This window comes from Centrocercus urophasianus, unplaced genomic scaffold (genome assembly GCF_019232065.1).
Source record: "Centrocercus urophasianus isolate 14NV4802_14NV808 unplaced genomic scaffold, USGS_Curo_1.0 seq_11, whole genome shotgun sequence".
NCBI lineage: Eukaryota > Metazoa > Chordata > Aves > Galliformes > Phasianidae > Centrocercus > Centrocercus urophasianus.
The window spans coordinates 77,372,428-77,396,490 of NW_024884253.1; the positions used below are offsets into that span (position 1 = coordinate 77,372,428).

At 41.8% G+C, this 24,063-nt stretch overlaps 1 protein-coding gene across 1 annotated transcript in view; it reads left to right on the top strand.

Moving 5' to 3' along the window:
- Positions 1–2: 2 nt before the first annotated feature.
- ZCCHC2 (zinc finger CCHC-type containing 2) overlaps positions 3–24,063 on the top strand; it is a gene marked incomplete at its 5' end in the record, with an annotated part of 40,498 nt that continues 16,437 nt past the window's right edge. Inside the window, 6 exons of the mRNA XM_042839283.1 lie at positions 3–833; positions 12,042–12,153; positions 15,336–15,412; positions 17,645–17,716; positions 20,817–20,929; positions 22,537–22,631. Of these exons, the coding sequence (XP_042695217.1) occupies positions 3–833; positions 12,042–12,153; positions 15,336–15,412; positions 17,645–17,716; positions 20,817–20,929; positions 22,537–22,631 (1,300 nt within the window). The remainder of the gene's footprint in view (positions 834–12,041; positions 12,154–15,335; positions 15,413–17,644; positions 17,717–20,816; positions 20,930–22,536; positions 22,632–24,063) is intronic.

Here is a 24,063-nt window from a genome sequence, read left to right on the forward strand (position 1 = left end):
ACCCCTCGCCGCCACAGCAACAGCCGCAGCCGCAGCAGGTGCCCCGGGCGCCGGGCCGCGGGGGAGCCGCCGCGGGGCGGGGGTGCGGGCTGGAGCGGCCGAGCCAGCTACACGGTCTGGGGCCGGGGCCGGGGCCCGGCCCCGGCCCGCCGCCTCCCGCCTTCCCGGGAGGCTCCGGCCCCGGCCCGGCCGCGGCCCGCACCGACAAGGAGACGGTGTATGAGTGGTTCGGGCTGGTGCTGGGCTCGGCGCAGCGGCTGGAGTTCATGGTGGGGCTGCTGGACCTGTGCAACCCGCTGGAGCTGCGCTTCCTTGGCTCCTGCTTGGAGGACCTGGCCCGCAAGGACTACCACTGCCTCCGCGACTCGGAGGCCAAGGCCAACGGGCTGAGTGACCCCGGGCAACTGGGCGACTTCCGCGACCCGGCCGTGCGTTCCAAGCTCATCGTCTACCTGGCCCTGCTGGGCTCCGAGAACCGCGAGGCGGCCGGCCGCCTGCACCGCCTCCTGCCCCAGGTGGACTCCATCCTGCAGAGCTGCCCGGCGCGGCGGCCTCGGGCAGGCGCCGCCGAGGAGGAGGGGGCCGAGGACGAGGAGGAGGTGGTGATGGTGATGGACGGGGCCGGAGAGAACGGACAGGGCCCTCTCCCCGCCGCCCAGGGCCTGGGCTTCGGCGCGCAGGAGGAACTGCTGCTGCTCTTCACCATGGCCTCGCTGCACCCGGCCTTCTCCTTCCACCAGCGGGTCACGCTGCGAGAGCACCTAGAACGCCTGCGGAGGGCCCTGTGCGGGGACCAGGAGGAGGAAGAGGGCTTCGGCCGCCACCGGGCCCAGGTAATGCCGTGCGCCGCGCCTTCCTCTTCCCCTATCCTTCAGCCCTTCCCCATTTCCTATCGGTTGAAGCAGAGCCCCCCACGCAGGGCTGTGGCTTTCTCTGGTTTTCTCCTTGGACCAATCTGGTTTTCAAATTTTGTGTTGTGCCATAATAACATAATAATGCTTGATCGTGACTTAAAGAAGGGGGGGGGAGGGGGAGGTTCTTGTTCTTGGCCAGCCGAATGTTCTGGTGTGCTTCTTCTCAGACCCTCCTTGCTAGAATGTAGGATGCTGAATGCTCGTAGAGCCTGGTACGCTTCCTCGCACACCACAGGCCTGATGGCAAGGCAGTTTAACTCAACTCACGGAAATAATAGTAATAGTGTAATAGTGCTAGATAGAAACCATAGAATATTCACAAGGTGCTTGGGACAATAGGAGGTGTTGGAGTAATTTTTACATGGAACCTGTTCTTCCTGCCCCCTCTCCCCCCCCCCTTCCCAGTGAGATTTATAGTGGGGCTGGCAGGGACCAGGGTAGCTGTTGAGGGTCAGTGTCTGTAGGGTTGCACCTCTCCAAAGCTGCGTTCTGTGAGGCGGTTGAAGGTCTTGGGGAAGGAGGTTGGCAGTCGTTTTACTGAAAGAGCAAACTGAAATGTCACAACTGGAGCTTTTGTGGAAAGAAAAGCTGAATTTCTGTGTGGCTGTCAGGAGGCAGCGAGGCACATCTTGAGCACAGATGTGCCACTTGTTGCTGAAAGGCAGCAATCCCAGAACACAGACTTTCCTTGAGTGGCACTGGAGTACCCTCATTTGCAGCAGCTGTATCTAAGTGCAGTTAATCTCATTTTGCCCCTTTGATAAATGTCGGCTTTAAAAAAAAATCAGCCCTGTATTTATGCAACCAAGCCATTGTGTTGGAGCTCTATGGTTTTTGGTCTATAGATGGCCTCTCATGCAAAGAGGAAGAAAGGGCTGGAAGATAGGTACTTACAATGCAGATAGACTGCTGAAATCAGACACGTGAAGTTTTCATCGGGGACTTAACAGAAAAAGGTGGAAAGCAGCACAAACAGTTGTTTTTAAGTTTGCGTTCAGTGCTGTCCATTTCAGCCACTCCTGAAAAACTGCTGACCTGCTGAAGTAGCGGCAGCCCCTTTCTCAGTTTGGTGGGAAAAGGATATGCTTTTGAGTAGTGCTCGAAGGAGATGAGGATGAATTGTTAAGACTTCAAATATGCTCAGTAAAGGCTTGTATCGTTTTAAGGCCAAAGCACATTTGGCAGGTCATTGACTAGTGGGTGGATGTTACGGTACTGAAATCATAATTCATAGCATAAGTCCAAAAAGTGTTTGTTTTGGCTCTTAGGCCTGCTCCAAGTCTAGCTATCCCAAAATGAGTCCTGGAAGTCCTTTCTCAGGGAGAGAAGAGGGGGCTGGAGGAAGCGGTGAGGCTGGGCTCTGATCTCACGAGGTCTGAAGCACCAGTAACTGGAAACACACTGCCTAACAGGCTGGCACCCCAGGCACGACTGTTCAGAGCCCAGGTGAGGGCATCGGGGAGCTGACTGCTATAGACTACTGGAATTGAAGTCTGTGTTGTGCAGCGTTCTGGCTGCAGTGTCAACACAGCCTTCCAAGTTGTAGTGGTTTCATTTACTGAGGGAACGCCGAGTGGCCGGGCCCAGCTTGGCTGAACATACGCATCACATAGTTCCTGGTCTGCACAGGGCTGAAGCTGCATCCCTGCTGCGGGGTTTTTTTCTTTCTTAAATTGTAAATAAAGCAGAGCTGCTTCCAGAGATTAATGGCCAGTGGGGACCGGAGGCATCGATGGGTTTCTGCTGAGGTTTTTCAGCTCACATGTGTAGTGGACACCCTTGGATGTCACACTCGAGGTAATAGAGTACGCATGGTTAAAGGTTTCCCTCTGCAAATGCAGCCGTACTGTGAAATTGGACTTGATATAAAATCCTGTCAGGTGCCCACGTGCTTTTTATCCTTCTTTAATCTGTGAAATTTAGTGCCTTCAGGGCACCGCGTTTATGCTGTGAGATGCTTTATAAAGAGCTCTTTGAATCTTCCTGGGGCTGGCCTCAGGTGGGAAGGGCCGGGCCTCCAGCAGCACCTCGCGGCCCGGCCGGGCCCTCCGGCACCAACCCGTCCCTGAGGCGTCGGACAGCGGCCGTGCCCTCCTCGCTGAGGCCGGGGGGAGGGCAGAAACGGCCTTAGGGCGGAGAACGCCGCCCGCAGCCACGAATGGCGCCGCGGCGGCCGGCCCGCGGCCCGGCCCAAGGCGCGAGGAGGAGGGCTGACCTCCCGCTTTGTCTCCCGGGTGCGGAAGACAGAGCCGTCGCGGCCGCACCGCGTCCTCCTCCCACCTCCTTCCCCGCTGGCAGCGTCGGGGCCGTCTTTGGGGTCGCGCCGCCCGACCCCTCCCCGGGCCGCGCCGCGAGGACCGGCGGCCAGCTTCCCGCCCCCGTTCAAGATGGCGGCGGCGGGGCCTGCGCGCCTGTCACGTGCCCGCAGGGCGGCTTCCCCTCCTCCCTCTGGCCGGGGGCGGGGAGCCCCGTCTTGCATAGCGGGAGGGCGCCGTCGCTCCCCGCCGACGTAGCGCCGCGGGCGGACCCGAGCCGCCCCTCCCGCTACGCTCCCGGCTCTCCGCCGAGGGTCCCGGGGAGGGAGCTGGTGCCCTGTGCGGCAGAAGTAATACGCCGAACCGCGGTCGTGTGAGATCAGCTCCGGAGGAGATCGGTTCTGCTCCGGGCCTGACAGACTGTTCTGTGCCCTTCGTGGCGTGAAGCCCTTTGAGCGAGGACCGACAGCCCCCCTAGGAAAGCTGGAGGGGGGCCTCTTCGTCGGGAGGTGTAGTGATAGGTCAAGGGGAAATGGCTGTTAAAGGAAGTTTATGTGAGATATGCATCGTAAGTTCTCCACTCAGAGGGTGGTGAGGCCCTGGCGCAGCTGCCCAGAGAAGCTGTGCTGCCCCATCCTTGCAGGTGCTCAAGGCCAGGTTGGATGGAGCCCTAGGCAGCTGAGCTGGTGGGTAGTAGACCTGCCTACAGCACGGGTTGGAACTGGGTGGGTTGCAAGGTCCCTTCCAAACTGAACCTAAACTGTTCAGTGGTTCTGAGATGTGAACTGCATGTGATGTCCAATAAAATGGCATCCTTTGTGGTTTCCAGGAGTTAGAATATATAGCTGTAATGAGCAGTGGTGCTCAAGAGGTTCACCTGTGAAGAATTTGACTGATGGTTATGTGTTCTGGTTACTGGCATGTAAAGTTTTATTTTTTTTAATGTATAAATATTCATATATATTTTTATGTATACATATTTATACTTTTTAATATATGAGTGTTTAATGTGAGGTCAATCCTACCAGACAACAAAGACACTAGCCAGAATACACAATCAAAATCACAGGGGGAAAAAAGTTACATCTTTGTTGTCTGGTAGGATTGACCTCACGTTAAAGTTGCTTTTTGATAGAAGATTAATAGAATTGCTACTCTTGGTCTCCTGTTCTAATTATCCTTTAAGAACTTAACATTTCTTAGTGATAACCTTTTACAAATTCAGCTGGAAGTGGTCGGTAGATTCAAAGATACTGGGGAGAGTGCTGATGGGGTGGGATCTGCAGAGGTAGGATTGCTTTGTAATTGCAAAACCTTTGTTTCTTTAACTAAATGTTCTGAAGCACTTTGTTTAGTTAGGGCAGAAACACCTGATACAATTTGCAGTTTTTGTAATGAAGATGGAGTAACACTACTTGGAAAGCAAGCCTTTGGTGAATTAAGCTGTGCAGAATGTGAACTTTGAATGTAGAGTTACATATAAAAATAAACAAGCAGCATTCACATCTGTATTCATAAGCCAAACTTACCAATGTGCTAAAAGTCTGCTGATATCACTATTATAATATAATCGTTTTAAATCAAAGAACACAGCTTAATTCATGTGTTGATTATATATTTTTAATATGTGCGTAGAGGTCGAAGTTTATTGTCTGTCATGCTCAATTCCACACCTCAAATTTGAGTGCTGTGATACTGAAGGAGGTCTGAATACATGCTAACGTAATAAATGTGATTTGTGTTAGACATGGGAGCATTTAATCAGGCATATTTGATGGTAACAGAACTGAGGTTCTATTGAAATAAGCTATCTCCTGCAGGTAATTGTTTGGTGAATAGTATTGTAATTAGTTGACCTGAGGATTCTTTGCAGCAAAAGTCCCTACTTAAAAACAAAGGGAAAGTTTCTATTTACAGAATACTTGGTTTAATAGTTTCTATTTATGGTTTATTTTGTCTGTGAAGGAGAAAGGTACTTTCATGATTGATCTTCAGTGACTTGCCACTGAGAAAGATAGTAGAACTTAATTTTAGATTCTAAGAGCTATGAGGGAAAATACAGGCAATCCCATTTTGAATCTGCAATAGACCAATATACTCAGCTTTAAGTATCATGGTGTGAGGGAAAGTGTGTTTTCAGGCTGGTTTAAATAAGAGGCAGAAGCATGAAGTTGCCATCTTATTGTTGGCAGAAATCTTTTTTTATTATGGTATGATGTTTTACATGTTTTGCACACAGAGATACAAAGTGCTTGTGCTCTCTTAGTGACCATAACACCCTTGTCTCTTAGCAGAAATTTTTCTCACTCGAAACAGGAGGTAAGGATGTCCAGAAATGTTTCTGGAAGGCTTCTGGAAAGGAAGTCATAGATAAAATGAAAGAGCTTTGTTAAGTGAACTTACCTTGGGCTTCATCAACCTCTCTCTGGTTTCCATGTCAATTTCTTCTCTGTTGTCTTAAATAAGCAATGGTAGCATTGCAGGTATACCATGGCTTCCTAATGCTTGCACTTACTTTACTGTTGTTAAGCCGTGGCTGGGTTTTCAGCATCGCCCAATGTTATTTGTAGTCAGTAGGATCTTCATGGGCTTGTAGTCATGAGGATTCTCAGTTTATTCTTTCTAAAGAAATGGATGCAGATGCCAGAGGTAAGACAAGTATCTATGACAGCACTAGAGTATGTACATGTCTCTCTACTTCAATCTCTGCATCCCATTTGCTTGTTGATATTGATGTCTAGCCATAGATGTTTTGGAAGACACTACTGAATATCTACATTTCCTCCCTGATTTAATGAGGCTCTTTAGCATACTCCAAATCATTGTTTATACTTGTAGAGGCTGAAGTTTGTGGAAGACAAGCTCAAAGATTTGGCTGCAAATTACATTGCTTCGTAAGCTTCCTGACTTTCCTTAGCCTCCTAATCTTGTCCTTTATGGTGGAAGAAAGTGAAAATACATTTAATTGTGAAAAGGGATTTAAAGCCTTCAAAGCTATCTTAGGAGAGAGAGAAAAGAGAATGACAGATTTTTTTATTGTTCAGAACTTCTGTACATGAAAGAATACTTTTAAACCTTGCATCTTAGATGTATTATTCCGTGTAAGGAGTTGGAAGAAGTAGTGAAGGCTTTGTCACCTCTCAGTACTAATTGTACTTCAGTGAACCATTCTTGATGTTTTTCAATCTTTCTGTCACTGTAGGTGGTTGTGAGAATGACTTCTGTGTATCAGTCTAAACATCCAAGTAATTTTCTTCTCAGTCAACAGACAACACTGAAGCTACACGAAGTTGTGGGACAAACAACCAACAGGAGATGCAGGAACATCTGAACTGCTACATTACTGGCTTTAGCTGCAAGATCTGTGTTTGTCATGGCCTGGCTAGGTTGGGTAGAAATTGTGGTTTAAGTCCAGGTAAAAATTCTGGTGCAGATGGATGTTGAAGACCTTTCTGTGCGTTGAGCAAACATAGGGTGCAGCATTCTGTCAGCATTGAAAATCACTGCTGTTGTTGAGATGCCTGGTTCTTCAAGTTTAGTTGCCATAGGCCTTGATAGCTGAAGTTAATAATCCTGTGTTAGAGATTGGTATACCCTTTGTCTCAAAATTGTTGTGATTTTGCAGCACTACAGTTTGATCTGTGTGGAATTGCTGAAGCTTTTGTATGGTTTGCTTACTCCCCAAATCACCTGGCAACCTACTGGAAGCTTTCTGTGTCCCTCGCAGTATATTGTTGCTGCCTCTTATAGATAGTTTAAATGCTGCAGGCAGCTCAGCTCAGCACCACACAGCCAGTCACTCATTCTCCACAGGTGGCATGAAGAGAGAATCTGAAAGATAAAAGCGTGAGAACTCATTGGCTGAAACAAGGACAGTTTACTAGTAAAGGAAAAGCTGTGCACACAAGCAAAGCAAAAGGAGTCTGTTCTCTGCTTCCCACCGGCAGGCAGATATTAATCCACTTCCAGAAATGCACAGCTCCTCAGAGATAATGGTGAAGACAAACCCTGGCTATTGCTCTGAATGTCCCCCCTTTTTCCTTCTTTCCCCCAGCTTTTATTGCTGAGTATGATGACATGGTATGCAATATTCCTGTGGTCAGCTGGGGCCAGCTGTCCTGGCTGTCCCCTCCCAGCTTTTTGTGCACTCCCAGCCTCCTCTCTGGCAACATCCCCCTGAGCTTTTTCCAGTCTAAACAGTCCCAGCTCTCACAGCCCTTCCTCAGAGAAGAGGTGCTACGGTCTTTTCATCATCTTTGTGACCCGTTGTCTGAACTCTATCCAATGTGTCCATGTCTCTCTTGTTCTGGGGAGCTCAGAATTGGATGCAGAGCTCCAGTCATGGCCTGAGTTAGAGAAGAATCATAGAATGGCTTGGGTTAGAAGGGACCTTGAAGACCATCTAGTTTCAACCCTCTGCTGTGGGTGGGGACACCTCCCACTAGCTAAGGTTGCACACTTGTTGGAGCTGTGAAGTTAAAAGCTTGCAAACTGGAGTGTAACTCAGCAGCAATGCCAGTTGAGCAGTTGCCTTCGGTTTTATCTTGCATCTGGCTTGCAGCTTGTTCAAGAGAGTAAGAGGATTTTTTTGCATGGGTGACAATCTGCTGCATCAACAGTTGTCATCATTGTACAAGTTTTCAAGAATTGGGTCTGCTGCTACCCCTGCTTTATTTTTGCATCCATGAGTATTAGGTGCATGTGCTGAATTTCCGTTTAAGTACAAGACAGCATGAATGTGCTCTCTCTCTATATCCAGGCAACAGCACTAACTAAGTAATAGAAAGCAGTTTCTGTTGCATATGGTCTTGCGTCTCAAGGCTTCATCTTTCTGCTCTTGTCATCAGGAGAGGGTTCAGCAGGCACGTACATAATGTGAGGTTTCAGCTGTTTACTTTGTAAGAGGTCTTACTGAGCCTTTGTGCCAGCATGGCTACATAGCTCTGCATCTGCTGTATAGCAGTATGGCAGTAAGGACAACAGCTTGTAAGGATTGTTTTGAGTGAATCATAGCTTTGGTCCCATGGCTGGCACCAGATCTCCCAACTCGGGATATTCTCCTCTTCTATGATTCTGTGAATCTAATAGAGATTACTCTGATGTTATTCACATTTATCTAAGGTACAGGTGTTGCGTTTAAGAATGGTGCTTTCTTTCATGTTTGTTTATTAACATCTGGCTTTGTTTGCCAGTTTCCCACTTATACATGAATGAGTAAGCTGTGCTGGTTTGCATCTGCACAGCCTGCAAGGCTGCCCCTAGCAGCACATCAACTGAAGTCTTGCAGAAAAACAAGCTTTCGTTTTTTGGCATGTAGAACTAATCAAGCTATCCAACTGCTGTAAGCAGGTTTCCCTTGTTAGTGTTCATCAGAGCTGATGCATGAATAGATCTTTTATGAAAGTGCAGTGCAAACATCAGAAGACTTATGTGCATCAATCACAATGATTAGTATGTTATCCAGTAACAGATTTCATTACATATTGCCAAACCGATACCAGCATGGCATTTTTTTCATCAGCAGTCTATGCTAATAGAAGGCAGTGTGGACATCTGTTGTGTGTAGACTAGCTCACATATGTTAGTTTAACAGAGCAGTGTCCTCCTGAGCAGTATGACTCACCTTTTTCAGCAGCTGATGCTTGTGTCCTGTGACTTAAAAGGCATCTCAAGCACCAGGTCTTTCTCTTTAGTACAGTACTTGTTTCAACCATACGACCAGGAATGGTGTTCTAGCTGCAGTGCTCTGGTCTAGATTGTGAGACCAGACAATTTTTATAGCACTGTTTTGCTTCACTTTCAAAGAGAAATGTAGCTAACGTCACAAAGATCTGTGAGATTATCAGATGAATTATCTGGCAACTCATTTGTGGCCACCCACACTTCTTGCTTCACTGTATTTTAATCACGATCAGCAGCGCTACAAACCACAGCATCTTTACATGTAGAAAGCCTTGCAGTGATAAAGGGCTGCTCCACACCTGGAGCTCCTCCTGCACTGACCGTGGGCCTGCAGAGCTGCTTCCCTCGTGCTTTACTCGCTGCTCTTTCTCTCAGCTGCTGTGTGGCATTTTTTATCCGTGCTGAAATATGTTATCACAGATGTGCGAGCAGCGTTACGCGTGGACCGGCAGCAGCTCCATTTCAGAGCTGGCTGAAGCTGCCTCTTATCTGACTGTATTTCTGTATATCTGTATTCCATCACGTCTTATGAAAGCTGTCAGTCACAGAATACATGCATGTAATACTGGTTTAAATTGCCAGGTGAAGAGTTTCTCAAGTGAATTATTTTTTTTCTGTGCTTACAATTATGTGTAAAAATATCCATGCCAGGGCTTGTTTAAATGCAGGTTTGAAGCCCATATTATTTTGCAGTTTAGAGGGAGCCCTTGAATGTGAGCGTAGTTCATCTTATACGGAGAATGTTGCTGTAGGTAGAAAAGTAGCCGTGGTAGAATAATTCTCTGCAAAAATATTTGAACATTGTTACAAGGATGGTGTATACTGCTGGTGAGAAGCAGTTTGCTAGTTTGAAGAGGTGCAGCAGCAACCTTTACTGCTTCTCTTGACAGAAGCAGTAAAGCTTCTATCTGAGCAAAATATATGTTTGAAATAAATTTTATTTCTAAACTCTTTTAAAAACTGCTGACAAATTATTTGACTTCCTCACTTTAGTTATTTCTTAGAATAGACTGCAGTTTATTTTTCCATTAATAGAACAAATGTCCTGATTTAAAGAGCAAAATAAAATCTGACTTTAAATTGATTTGGTTTTAAATCTTTTTGTGGTGGTTTTTTTTTTTTTTTTTTTTTTTTTTTTAAGTAAAAGAAAGTGATGATCAGGTATAACTCTCAGCTGACTCCTTAAAATGAGTGCAGCTCTGCCTTCAGCTCTTAAAAATTTAATAGTTGGAGAGCTGCTGTCAGAATAAATGCAAATTTCTGTTGTCTTCTGCATGCGGTGTGGATGATATCAAAGCTGCTTTTGGCAGAACACATGGATGCCATTTAACAAAGGCTTTACTTCTACCAGGCAATAAACGTTGTCTTTTTTTTTTTTTTTTTTTTTTTTAATAAAAATTTTTTGTAAAGAAAAAAAGGGTTCAGTTCTCTGATTTCATATCAGGAAGATTCATACCAAAACATGCACTGAACTTGTTAATTTAATATAGTTGGTCACAGCCAGTTAGTCATACGTATGGACAGTCTTAAGCGAATCCGTTTTAACAGTGTGAATTTAATGGTCAAATGCTAACAGTTCTGTGAATATTGCATGCCCAGTTAGCACTTAAGAACTGAAACACTTGCTTTTGGTTATGTGTTTGGGTGTTAGGAAATAGCAGACAAAACTGTCAGTGGGAGTCTACAAGAGATCTTGGAGTGGCTCTCACCAGGCTATACTTGTGAAGCTTGCAAATTTGCTAGAGCTGCTAAAATGCAGTCCGACTGACACACAGCTTCTTCCCATTCTTGTTCCTGGTCTGACATTGTGTTTGTGATCTGTTAGACGCTTGGAGCATGAAGGGATGCTTCGGTCAGTAAAGAAGTTTGCTGAGCTTGTCTACAGAGTGACTAGGGGTTGGTGTGAGTTTTAGCTTGACACAACGAGAGCTGTGTATCTTAAGTCACATTGCTTTGAAAGCTGAAATTACTGATGCTCAGTATAGTACATAAGCCAAATGCTGTCTTGGGTGAGAGAGCTGAAGTGCTTTCCAGTTCCTCTGCCCGTTTGCAGTGCAATCTAAAGGCATATATGTTTTAAGAAATTCTAGTAAGATATTGCTTTACTTCTAGTTTTCACACAGACCTAAATATTTCAGACAGCTAAGTATTTGTGGTGCAGTGAATACTCTCCATCTGATTTGCTTCTTTTGAAAGCTTTTTCAAGAAAACAAACTTCTGTTCTACCTTCCAGTACTTAATAAAAAAGAACAGTATGTCATTGATTTGTGCTAAATAGAGAACCTTCTTTCCTCCTTTGTGTTGCTGCTACCCTGCATGCCATCCCACTTGCCCAGAGGTCGACATATTTGCATATTGATGGTACTTGTATGCATATACTAAGCTCATATGTTTACTTGTTGCAAGTAAAATGAGATACCTGACTTAAAACATAAACTCACTGCTAACTTCCAAGTATTTCCTAATTCTGTGCCCATGTTTTTTTTTAAGGTGTTATTTTATGTCACGTCTTTGAAATGTACACTTACATTGGTTAACTGGCAAAACCTGTTACCTCTAAAGTCACTGGAGGCATTACACTGCTTTGAATGTTATGTTGGCTAGTTGGATTGGTTTTTAATGTTTGGTCACTGAAGGATAAGTAAATTGATACATAAACGTTTTCTCTCAATTTGGGAAAAATTATGTAGGTTCATATTAGTGGTGGGACTAAAAGGAATGGCATCAGGTGCTCCAGGGGATGTTAGGAAAAATTTATTCTCTGAAAGAGTGGTCAGGTGCTGGAATGGGCTGCTCGGGGAGGTGGTGGAGTCACTGTCCCTGGAGGCATTCAGTAAACATTGAGATGTTGTACTAAGGGTGTAATGGTGTAGTGGGAAACATTGCTGGTAGATGTATGGTTGGATGGGTGATCATGGAGGTCTTTTCCAACCTTGGTCACTCTATGATTCTGTGTTACCCTAGGAGAAAAAAAGCACACAAAGTCCATTTTTACTTAACATCTTTCTGCTAGGTTAGTTCTTCTCCCTAGTTTGTTTTCCTCCCACGCTGGGAGACTATTACAACTACACAACTATTACTAATATGTGTCACTAATATAGCTATTATGGTGTGATTTCTGCTGTTAAGAGTGCTTGTATTATTTACATTCTATTAATACACTTCCTTTTTTTTTTCCTTCTCAATTTAGGATGACTTTTCCCGCAGTGATTGCACGTCAGGTAATGAGACCAGTTTGCTAGAACGGACCACAGCACCTCATGATGGACTACCAATGGCTTCCCATAGACCTCAGCGAGAAGGTATGTAGCCTGCACTTTCTTCTGGGGAGCTCTTTGGGTTTTTTTTGAAGGTGAAACTCACCTTGAAGTTGTGGAAGTCTCTGTTAGTTAGAGGTGCTTGTAACTAACCAGCTCTTGTATTACATTGTCTTTGTACTCATCTAAATCTGGAGTGGTTGGTAAGTGTGTTAGCTTCTCTGCTCATTACTTGGTCTTTTCTTTATTATGACATATTATCATCCTTGTTAGTTGCTAAATACTAGTGACTGCATGTATGAAAACTGATTGCAAATGGGCTTCGTCCTGAAGAAAGAGATGTGGCATTTGGGAGAAGGCAAGAAAATTTATGTCACTGTATTAGCATTATTAAAGTTTTTGAAGCAAAACTAAACATACTTTGAATCTGTGAATGGCTTTTGCTGCATCATTCGGTTGTATCTGATTAGTCTTAAAACACAAAGGAATAAAGAAAGGAAAAAGGCACATGAAGAGGTTTTAGAGGAGTGGTAGCTTGGGGAAGTGGGAGAACTTTCCTTATGAAGTAAATCACTTTTGGTTCTGCTGGGAAGAGGAAGGATAAGGCTTCAGAGCACAATCAGAACATTAGTGTGATTGCTAGAACACTTTGAAGACGTGAGTATTGGAAACAGATTTATCTTAGCCTTTATTCTTCAGCAAGCAGCTCACTTGTCTACTCAAGGGAAGCTTACATTATCCACCAGTTAGTGAAGAGCTAGCAATCTGGGAAAAGCTTGCTATTTTATCCTGATAAATGTCCTTTTGCCTCTACTGCGGAGATTTAATTGTGCTTTGAGACTTTTAATTCCTTGGGAAAAACAAAACAATAACAAAAAACCAATCAGAAAGATTATGTGAGATTACAGACAACAGTCATATTTGAAAACCTGCTGTAGAGTTCTAAATACAGAATGTTCCTATTCACAAATTAGAAACAGAAATGGGAAACTCAGCAGCAGCATTCTTGAATTAAGTAACAGAAGCAAAGTTGAATAATTGAATCTATCTAAATGCTTAAATACATCTCAATAATTATATTACCATATTAACAAACTGCTGCGAGGGATCAGAATAATTTTGTGATAGTGATATGTTAGATTTATGATATAGAGTCCTTAATATAGTCTCCTTAGTGGGTTAAAAACAGCGCAGACCATTAAAACATTATTTTTATTTTCAATTTTAATGATACTGGTTCTCTGAAGTTTTAATACTTAAAATGGAAGCAGTGACACGCATGCTTGACTTTATCACCCTGACTGTATCTGCTACATTTCGAATACATTTAGAGATGCTACATGCCTCATTGGCTCATGTATTCAAACATTTCTTCTTGGTCTAGCCATTTAGAATAGCTAAAATGTAATTGTGGAAACAAGATTTTAAAGTAGGCTATTGAAACTGTGAAGCTAAGGTTGTCCTGCAACAGCACAGTAATTACCTGTTGTATCATTTATTAAGACTGAGCATTGACTGCAGCAAAAGAAGTTGAGGAAGTTAAGGGTGCTACAGCGTGTAATAAGATGTCTTTATGGTAGAGAAGAAATATATTTAGCATTGATAACATCAATAGATCAAAATAAACACAATCTTACTAGAAAAAAAGCGTGTCTGTATGTGAATGTTAATGGTGGTGATTAGTTTCTGTAATTAATGTATGTTAAATTTATGCATGTAGGGAAATAATGGAAATTAAAACATTATTCTTAGTTCCAGTCGTGGGAATCAACTTTTTAATTAACTGTTGAATATCAGCCCAGCTGATATTGATTTAAACACTGGCTGTTAAAAAGATTCAGTTAGCCAAAACTAATGTTAGGCCATAGCCTTTTCTAACAGCAACCTCAGCTCATCCCGTATTTCTTTGATTTTGCAGTAACTAATCTTCATTAATTGACAAAAACAAACCAGTTGTCCTGTTACTTAACTTCTAGGCAAAGTATTGACCACAGCCAATATACACGCTGTTCCAACTCAGTACTTGTCACTCTTCCCAAGAAAAGAATGGAGAGTTGTAACACTACCACTGGGGTTATTTGTGCTTGCTTATTATTCTATTAAGGGCATTGCATACACTTGGTACTCATAGTTCAGGCGTGTTCAGACAGGGGTGATACTTCAAGATTGTTTCAAATGGGTGAAATGGTAACTCATTAAATTCCTAGGATATGCTTTGTAGCAAGTACTTGTAGGAGATCCATAGTTGTAGCTGTTTTGAGTGTTTCCCAGTGTATGTCTAGTGGGACTTAAGAATTGCAAGGAGAGTGTTAGCACTGGGATGGAGCTTTTGTGGCGTGTAGTTGGTGGAGCTGTTGTTAAATAAGATTTTTTTTTTACTTGTCGTGATGGTGCTTGTGAAGGAACAAAATTCTGCTGAACTCTTAGAATGGTGTAGCAGGGGAGCTGATACACCTATCTCAGCTCTATAAGGATTTTTATGTACAGTATTACAACAATAATGTTCTGTGCTCTCAAGAACATTTCCAAATCCTGAAGGCCATACATACAGTTGCTGCTGTTTATGTCACAGCCAGAATTTGCCTGTATCTTAAGCACAGCACACTTCAGGGAAGGAGTGTTAAAGTAGCAAATGCTTTAAAGTGCTCTGCTTCTGTTTCAGTTCAATCTGCTGGTACTCTGATGTGATTACAGTGACCTTCTGCTCCTTGTTCTCTCTTTGCTAACACTCATTTCTGTCTCTGAGGCCTTCACCAAGACATTTCTTCCACCTAAGTGGTTTTTAGAAATGTGGTTCTCAGTTTGCTCTCACCACTACTTAATGTTTCAGGAACAGATGTGGAAGACACTGTCACTAGATTATTTGTTTTGGGATTTTTTTCAGCACTTGGTACTTCTCAGAATAAAGATGAATCTTGACTTCTTTTCATTGTCTTTTTCGCTTCCAGTGGTTGTTGTATTTATGTCACTTCAGGTCCAAGTAAGGTCTTGGTTAATGCAGGAATTCCCATGATCTTCAATGAAAGAACTGTGGTCAGGTCAGAGAAATACACTGAAGAGGACAAGGTTCTACCTGCCCCCTACAGTTTGTTACAGTAAAATAGCACCTGAAAAAGAGGGAGTTATTCTGAGTCAGTAGATGTATGGCACTACTCAGAGTAGCTAGATAAGTAGATATGTTTTTAAACTGTAATTTTAGTATGTACAGTAAACTCTTTTTCTTTCAGCTGTACACATTGAGAAGATAACCCTGAAAGGAGTACCAAGAAAAAGGGCTGACAAACATCTGGAGTACACATTCAAAGTAAGCAAATAACTTCCAGCACACCAGTGTCTTCATGATATCTATGTGTTGTAGAGGCATACAGCTTGTTTCAAAGACCTGCTCAGAAGGTCATTTTTAATTACATTTAGGCTCTTCAGAAATTCTTGGGATTATCCTACAATTCTCTTGGTTCTGTGTGCAGAGTAGGCTTCTTTGTATAATTGTAGGCATAATATAGGAAGGTGTAAAGCACTAACAGCAGTCGGGTGTGTGACATTACTTCAGGAAACCTGGCTTTCTCTAATTTGGGGCAAGCACAGCAAATTAAAGGTAATTGATTATTTGGTCAAGTGACATAGGAGTGCAGTTCTTGTATCTGCAGCTCTGTGTTACTTGGAGTCATATGTTCATCTCAGATGTCTTTCATGAATGTTTACCAGGAAAGCATGGCTTCTGATAGACCTGTTTGTTGTGGTTTGGTTTCATTTTCTGAAAAAAAAAAAAAAAAGCTAACAAATTTTAAGGGTCTTCCCAGGATAGTCTTCATGTATGATAATATCATCTTCATGTATGATATAAAATAATTGTGTGACTAAATTTTACATAAAACTGAAACATTCCTTCTTACTACTTTGGAAAACAGGCTCTCAATATTGAGATCTGATACTAAAGGCTGTAGGGTTAAATAATAGCTGCTAAGGCTGTTGGTGGTGATGTTCTAATTCAGTCAGAATGGGCATTTCCTTAGCAAAGCTTGACTAACATCATCAGTCATATGGCCAGTAGATGTGAATCATGAAAGGTACAGGATCTGCACACAAAAGAATGCTGTAGATCAAATGTTACATATATATAACTGATCATTGGATGTGCTCGTGGAAGCTCTTTGAGGAGGTCAACAGCTTACGTGTTGAATGAGTCTGAAGCTAAAATTCAACTGAAAAAAGAATGAATCATCACCCTTCTTTTGCTGAGAATTTAGAATTTAGCCCTCAAAATCTTGACGATTATCAAGTACTTCTTGATACTATCTACCTTGTGGTAGATAATTTTGTCCCCATAATCTCTCAGTTGGGTACTAAGATACAATAATAGATAGCAGAGGTTTGTACAGGATGCTCGTATGGATCATCAATATTTAAATTGACAAAACTATTTGGAAAATTCAGCATGTAGATGGATTTGACAGTGGTTTTGATTGTCTTTGTTGAAGGGGGAATGTTTGGAGATATTCTGGGAAGTATTTGAGTAAGCTTGAAACACCTCCACCTCAGTTCTGTTAGAAGAGAGTTTCATCTCCTCATCTGTGCATGTATATGCTGTGTTCCTCACTGCAGATTATTTTATGCTTTCTCAGACACTGGTATTGTAAGGTTATAATGGCAGGTACAGTCATGACTTCCTAAATGAGATCTGCAAGAGTAGCTGGTGTTTCTGAGGACTAAGTTGAAGGCAGTTGGTGGTTAACGTTATCTTATCTGCTCTTCAGAGTGAATTAATGCTTATAATTGTCATGCCCACTCTCACTGCACAGAATCCTCCCATGCGTATGATGGGAATCTTAGGGCCAGAGGTGGACTTAAAACCAGGCAGCACTCATCTAACCAAGTTTTCTCTCAAAATATGCACGTGCAGGTGCTGTTTTAATACCTGCATGTTGTGTCAGAACCATGAAATATTGAAAATCTGATAGAAGCGTATGTCAGAATGCTGTCTTATTCTTGAGTGACTTCTTCAGTAATTTGCAATATTTTTATGAATTGTACCCTACCCAGGTGAGTTCTTTATGACCAAATACAATTCAAGCCCAGTGCAGATAAAATTATTTTATATGTATGATAAGCAGAAATATATCTGTATTTTCTGATGGCAGCAAGAACTAAATCCAGTATATCTAACCAACTCTGCTTTGTTTTTTGAAGTTAAAGACAACTGTTTGATGCAAGTCCTGTAATGACACAGCCTTCTGCTTGGCTTCTTTCAGAGCCAGAAAGTAATCTTCTGGAACTTCAGTGCATTTATCTGAATTTGTTCATAATACATTTAGCCACAAATAACAGTAGAGTGATCTTCAAATGCATGCTCAAAAGTAGTGTACCTGTCTGAAAAGGTACACTGTTAACCTTGATTTGCCTACTGTTCAACTAGCTGTTAGTGTTAACTCTTCTACTGAGATCATCAGACTTATGGAAGCATTAAAATCACCTGATTGGTATGTGTAATCTTTGGAAAAAAGAAACTTTACTCATTCTCTTCACCTTCATTGTTCAGGTAACGTGGTCTGACCTTTCGGTAACGTGTGTAACAAAAACACACCAGGAGCTTCAGGAATTCCTACTAAAAGTATGTATTAAAATAGAAAAGTAGCATTTACACATCAGATTTATAACTTCGGGTATTGTTTGGGAGTGCTCTAAATTCTGGGATATGATTGCAAAAGCAAAAGCTTCTTTAACAATTATCTTAACCATTATAATAATGTGTATTGTGGAAATACTGAATAAAATATGTGGGGAGTTTCAGATGACATAAATTGTCACTGAACTGTAGGGGCTGGAGGGCACCTCCAGAGATCATTGAGTCCAAGCCCCCTACAGCAGGCTGCACAGGTAGGCATCCAGGTGGGTCTTGAACATCTCCGGAGAAGGAGAGTCCACTCCCTCCCTGGGCAGCCTGGCCCAGTGCTCTGTCACCTCACTGTGATGAAGTTCTTTTGCACATTGCTGCAGAACTTCCTGTGCTCCAGCTTATGGCTGCTTCCCCTTGTCCTGTCCCCACAGACTGCTAAAGAGGCTGGCCGTGTTTCTCTGATACCCACACTTAAGATATTCATAAATGTTAATAAGATAAGATGTTAATAAAATTATTAATAAGAAAAAGGGCTGACAAATATTAATAATTTCTTATTAATAAGAACATTAATCTCCTGGGAAGCTGCTTTTATAGTTGAAACTATGCACTACTATGTTTGATATTTCCCACAGAATTAAAGCATAGGTGCAAACGCTGCTGATTTGCTTAATTGTGTCCCTGTTGGAATAACTTCAGCGGTATAATTTTTTGTTTTTAATTAATTGGGCAGAGTTGTAAGCATAACAGTTTTTAATTTTACCATTGCATTTGGCAGAACAAAGGTATATTCACTGACACAAGGAGTTACACTTGAGAAAAGCTAGCAACTACTTGTGCAAAATACCTCTATTCCCAAAGAGAACCTTAAAAGCAGGGCTGTTGTATGAGATCCCCTGCAGTTCTTGGAGTGAGTGTTAAAGTGTACGCCTGCTACCTGCAAAGATGCACGCAAGCTTTTGAAATGGGTTCTCTGGTACCTACTTGCTTCCAGGAGAGGGAGGAGGAGTGAGGCAAACAGGATCCAAAATGTACAGTTGCAGAGCTGTCACGTCTGACTGATTGGCACTTCCATGTGCTGGCTGACTGCTCCCTCTACGAGAGAGTCTGGATAGATAGAAGGTGGCAGAACAGGAGGGAGACAGCCACAAGCTGTCAGGAGCTTGCTAAGGTGGTTCTGTGGAGAAATTGTGCAGCTGAAAAATCCTTTTGGTTTGAAGTGGTTTGATAGCCAGTAGAAGAAAGAAGGAATTGTTAAAAATAGTAGGATAAAAATTGTATCTTGCTTTTAAAAGCACGGTAGAGGTATGAATGCTGTGAAGGTCATGCATATTTGCCTGCTGGCTTTCTGGTATTCTAATCTCCAGTCTGCCTGTTGGCGCTGTACTGTAGTACGCTGTATTTCCTAAAACAGAAAGGAATGATCAAACTTCCTGATAGGAAATTCCATGTTTGTGGGTAGGTAAAAGTAAGATAACTGCATAAGGAAGTTTTCAGGCTAGAAGCATTGGTGGGAAAAGCTAATGTAGTAAATGCAGTAACTTCGGTGCCTTGTATTTAAAGAACAATTTCCATTAGGTAATAAGCGTAGGAAGTTATTTGTGTGCAGGATATTACCCTTGTGTGTGGAAGGACAAATGTGCTTGTTGTAATAAAGCATTACCTGGAGGTAAGATAGTAAGAACCTAAACTTGGGTTTATCTAAGCCTGAATGAGCTGAATCCCTTCTAATGAAAGTTTTAAAACAAAAATAGTTGTAGCTGTTTCTTAAGATAAAATTAAATACAGAGCATGAGGACAGGAGGAAGTGTGCTCTTGCCCATGCTTCTTCATGGGCATGCTTCTTCAACAAAAAGCATGAGCTTTTTTTGTTCCCGTTCAGTTAACACTGGCAGATACTTTAGTCAGAGATACTTAGTAGCATTATTAAAGCCAAAGTGGTCAGGAAAGCTACTTTTTGTTCAGAAGTGTCTCCTTCTGGGTTTGTAGTGCACTTCAGGTGTTGTATCATCCTACTGATACTAATAGCGTGTCTGTCTGGATTCCAGGATTTCCTTTGGCATGTTTAACCCAGCAATTATCTCCATTAGACACAGTGTCTGCATGTTAGTAGCAGTTCAGTCAAAGAATTGCTTAGAGCTTGGCTGTTACACTGCTAGCCCGTGTAATAGGCAGCTGGCACTCCGGGTTGAGTGTATTCCAGGCACAAAAGGGAGATACTGCTGTAGTATAAATTGCTTAGAGCTGTTGATCATAACTTATGGCAGATGTTAACCAAATCAGCGATAGTTTTAAGTATAGGGAAAGCATTTCTGCTATGACTGTCTTTTAACAGCACCAACATTTAAAGAAATTAGTATTTTTCTCAATAAATTAACGTCACCAGCTTTCATATATTTTAGTGCATGTTTTGGAAGTCATAAATGCGAGAAATCTTTTAGGGATTTCTCTGTTTTCTAATTTCTAGGGAGAATTTTTCATTTAAAATTGACGTGCTCTTTAATAGCAATAATTTTACACTATAAGCTAAAATATCAGAAAGCCTCACTTTGTGATTGGAAATGGTCGTAATGAATTTTGATGAACAAGTTGGGTATTAAGAGCAACTGGAGAAGGACTTACTATTGAGTAATCCCAGTATTGCCAGCTGTATTACATAACCTACAACATTTTTTTTCTTCTCTTTCTTCAAAATAATTTCATGGTGGTAGTGAGTACAGTGCATGCCGTACTCCCTGGTGTTTTGTTCTTGTTATTTTCAGACCTGCTTTCTTTGTGTGAAAAGATTAAAGAAAGAAAACAAAAAAGGCTGTAAATTACTCCAAAAAAGAGCATAGCATTAGTAAATTTCTGAATCTCCATCTCCTCTCAAAGAATGCTTTAAAGCTTCCTACGCCTGGATTTCATGTGAGAATTTAGAGCAAAGTGTTTCTCTGGCAAATTAAATTATGATAATTTGTTGTACTTAGTCTTCAAATTACCTTATTCAAACTGGAACAGTAGAGTTTTTTGTTGATAACAAAAGATACAAAGACTGATGGTGAACAAAGATATATGTGAAATGAGTAATTGACCTTTTTAACCTTCTTCTCAGCTTCCAAAGGAACTGTCTTCTGAAGCATTTGACAAGACCATTTTAAGAGCACTAAATCAGGGTTTTCAGAAGAGGGAAGAACGAAGGCATGCTGATCTTGAGCCCATAATCAGGTGAGTATTCTGTGTGAAATGCATTATTTGAAGAGGGATCAAACTAGGTGACTGCTAGGCACAGTGGAAATTCTGTTGGGTAAATGGCGTTTTTGAAGAGAATGGAAAGGCAGTAATGAAATTGATAGTCTAGTCTCTTATTCTTGAAATTGAGACTCTGTTCTCAGACTTTAATGGCATGGTCTTCTGAAGGAGTAATCATACAGTCACAGAAATATTTGGCCTGGGCTGTACTGTGTAGCAATGATTGCTGATTCAGGGAGGAGCAACTTATCTCCTTTATGTTACTAAATATATTTAGAAATATTAAGAACAGTAACTCAGAGTTTCTGATTTTAAGTCAGGGCAGAATGACACAGAACAGCATTTGTAAAAGAATAAACAGTGGTAATGAGGCATATGCATAAAATAAAATAGAATTCACACATTTATAAGAAAAAAGCCAGTATCTCAAGACCTGCTGTCTATAGTCCTTGCTGGGATGAGGGACGTGTTGTTCAAATCCTGTAACTCAGAAAAACAATATAAATTTGAGTGTACCTCCCTTGTTCTTCTTGCATTTGTTATAAATCTTGTTAGGTTTGTTTTCTGTTGGGGTTATTCAACCTTATTCACAATAACTTAAATGATTTATTAGGTTAGGCAGACTGCCTCTTGAATACGTGTTGAAGTAATCAAGTACTTCTTTTCAAGCTCCTGCTCTAAATACTGCAGATATTTGGGTGTGAGCTTCTCACATCGTTGGGTTTTGTCTCAGTAGCTTATCTTTAGGAGATACAGAGCTGCTGTGTGCCTCAGCCCTTCCCTCCAAATTTCCTTTATTTTGTTCTCTATTATTTGTCATTTATTGGCTCAATTTTGACTAATAAACGTTCAGTTTTTAAGTGAACAAACTGCTTTTAAATAGAATAGGATTTATATTTTAAATAGAAAGGATTTATCTACAATAGAAAAAGGCTGTAAAACAGTAGGATAATTGCAAACCCCACAGATTGTTTGAGGATACCATGTGAACATATCCAACTATGTGGTAGTATGGAGTTGTCATTACTGTTTATAAACTAAGTTGTGGCTATGCTAGAATACAGTCTGAATAATCTTTTAACAGTGGCATCACTGTGTAAAGTTTTTGCTTTCTTACAATTTTAGTTGAGCATAAATGTGTATTTGGGGGTCTTAATTATGCACCTGATTGGCCAAAAATATAGACACGTAGGTCGCTCCGAAAGTGATGCCTCCTGTTTATTTCCATAGAAACTGCAACAGCTATAAGGAGTGCAATAATGCTGTTAGATAGAACAAATTTTCAGCTACAAAACACTGTTTTTCAACACAGTTGCCACTGTTAACTGTGCCTTTTTGCCAGCAGTGAACAAGAGCCTTCATGCTATGCTCGTAAAAATCTGCATAGCTGTCTAGAAAGTGTCTTGTCTTTCACATCACTGTCACCACTGCTGAAATGCACCACCCACCACCTCACTGTGCTCACATCTACTCTCTGGTCCCTATAAAGGTGTCAGATTTGCTCTTCAGTGGTACTGTAATATTTTTGTATTCTTCCAATGGAACATTGCTTACGTTGTAACAAATTCTCCCTTAAATTTCAGGCAGCTATTTTCAAATACATCACAAGCTTTTCTGCAGAATCAGAGAGTATACAACTTCTTCCAATCAATTTCATCAGAATCTTTGCACACTCACAGTAAGGAAAACTTTAATATTTTTTTATATAATGAAATGTCTATTAAAAGCAATTCTTCCTTTCATGCCTATATTTTTTTAATTACTTATTCATGTTGTGTTGTATTCTGCTGGGTATAGTTGAACTTGTTGTCAGTGAGTAGATTTTTCAGGAGATACATTAGACACTGGGAATGTGCTGTGAACCATCAGCTTCTGTTCTTTACTTTCTGTCTCCAGCGTACCACCATACTGCCAGAATAGCTAATAATGTCCATCTGTTTGGGACTTTATCCTTAAAAGGAATCTTAAAAGTGCCAGGCTTCCCTGATCTGATTCCATTTCAGCAGTAGGGCCAGTGGAATTGAAGAGAAATGCAGCCAAGTATTTTTGACTCTTCAAAAATTTAGTTAAAACTTCATGACATCAAAGGAAAAGGAGACTTCTCTTCATGGGTGCTTTGTTTTTGTTTTTTCATTAAAGCTACTACAATCTTTGTGAATCCTGTGAAAATGAATGAAGCAGTTGTATACTTTGGAACAAAAGTCCTGAACTGACACCAAAAAAATCAAATCTGTTATTTATTTCATTTCTTTTGTAAATGAAGGGTTTGTTTTGGTATTTAAACTAAGATTTGGCTTGGTTACATAGTATGTAAGTAGTGGGATGGCCCTGACTTGGGAGCGTATGGAATGTTTTTCAGAGCACTTGTACCGCAGGTATTTCCTTGGTGGATCTCTCGCTTGTGTGTTCAGAGTTGTGCAACCCAAGCTTCGCTTCTCTGTATGGCTGCCTTAAGATGGGGCCTTTGTTTCTCTTGAGTCTTTTCTTCTTTCAATGCATGTTGACTTAACTGTGACAGTTAAGGCATTGAGTGTGAGACCGTTGCCTCAGAAGTTGCAGATCTTCATACAGAACTGTGTAACTGAGAGTTTTCAAACAGTCTGCTTGTTAATGCTTGAAAGAAAATAGAGGGATGGCAGCTGACACAAATTTGATACGACTTGTGTGATGTATCAGATGTATTCTTTCCATGATCAGATAGAGCTCTGTGATTACAGGAGAAGCTGTAGATGTCAGTTTGTGATTTTGTTGCTGATTTTAGTAACACTTAAGACTTTTTATATGTCAGTTTCATAAACAAGTTAAGCAAATGAGGGCCACGATGGTTGCGAAACTGGCTGGAATTCACTGCTGTGAAAAATTCTGGCAACCCTTTGTTAATGAAAATCTGCATCGGGAGGAAAAATTCCAAGCTCTGGGAAGATTTGTGTTAATGATGGGCACACGTGATGTGCGTATTTTAGTCTGCAGGCCACATCTGGGTGGGAAGTTATAAATGTACTGTTGTGTGTGAAAGTAGTTTTCAATGGCCTTGGTGAATTGTTGAAACGATCTGAGGAAGATTCAGTGCTGAGTTCCATCTTAACTGCGTTATTGCAGGGTGTCGGTGA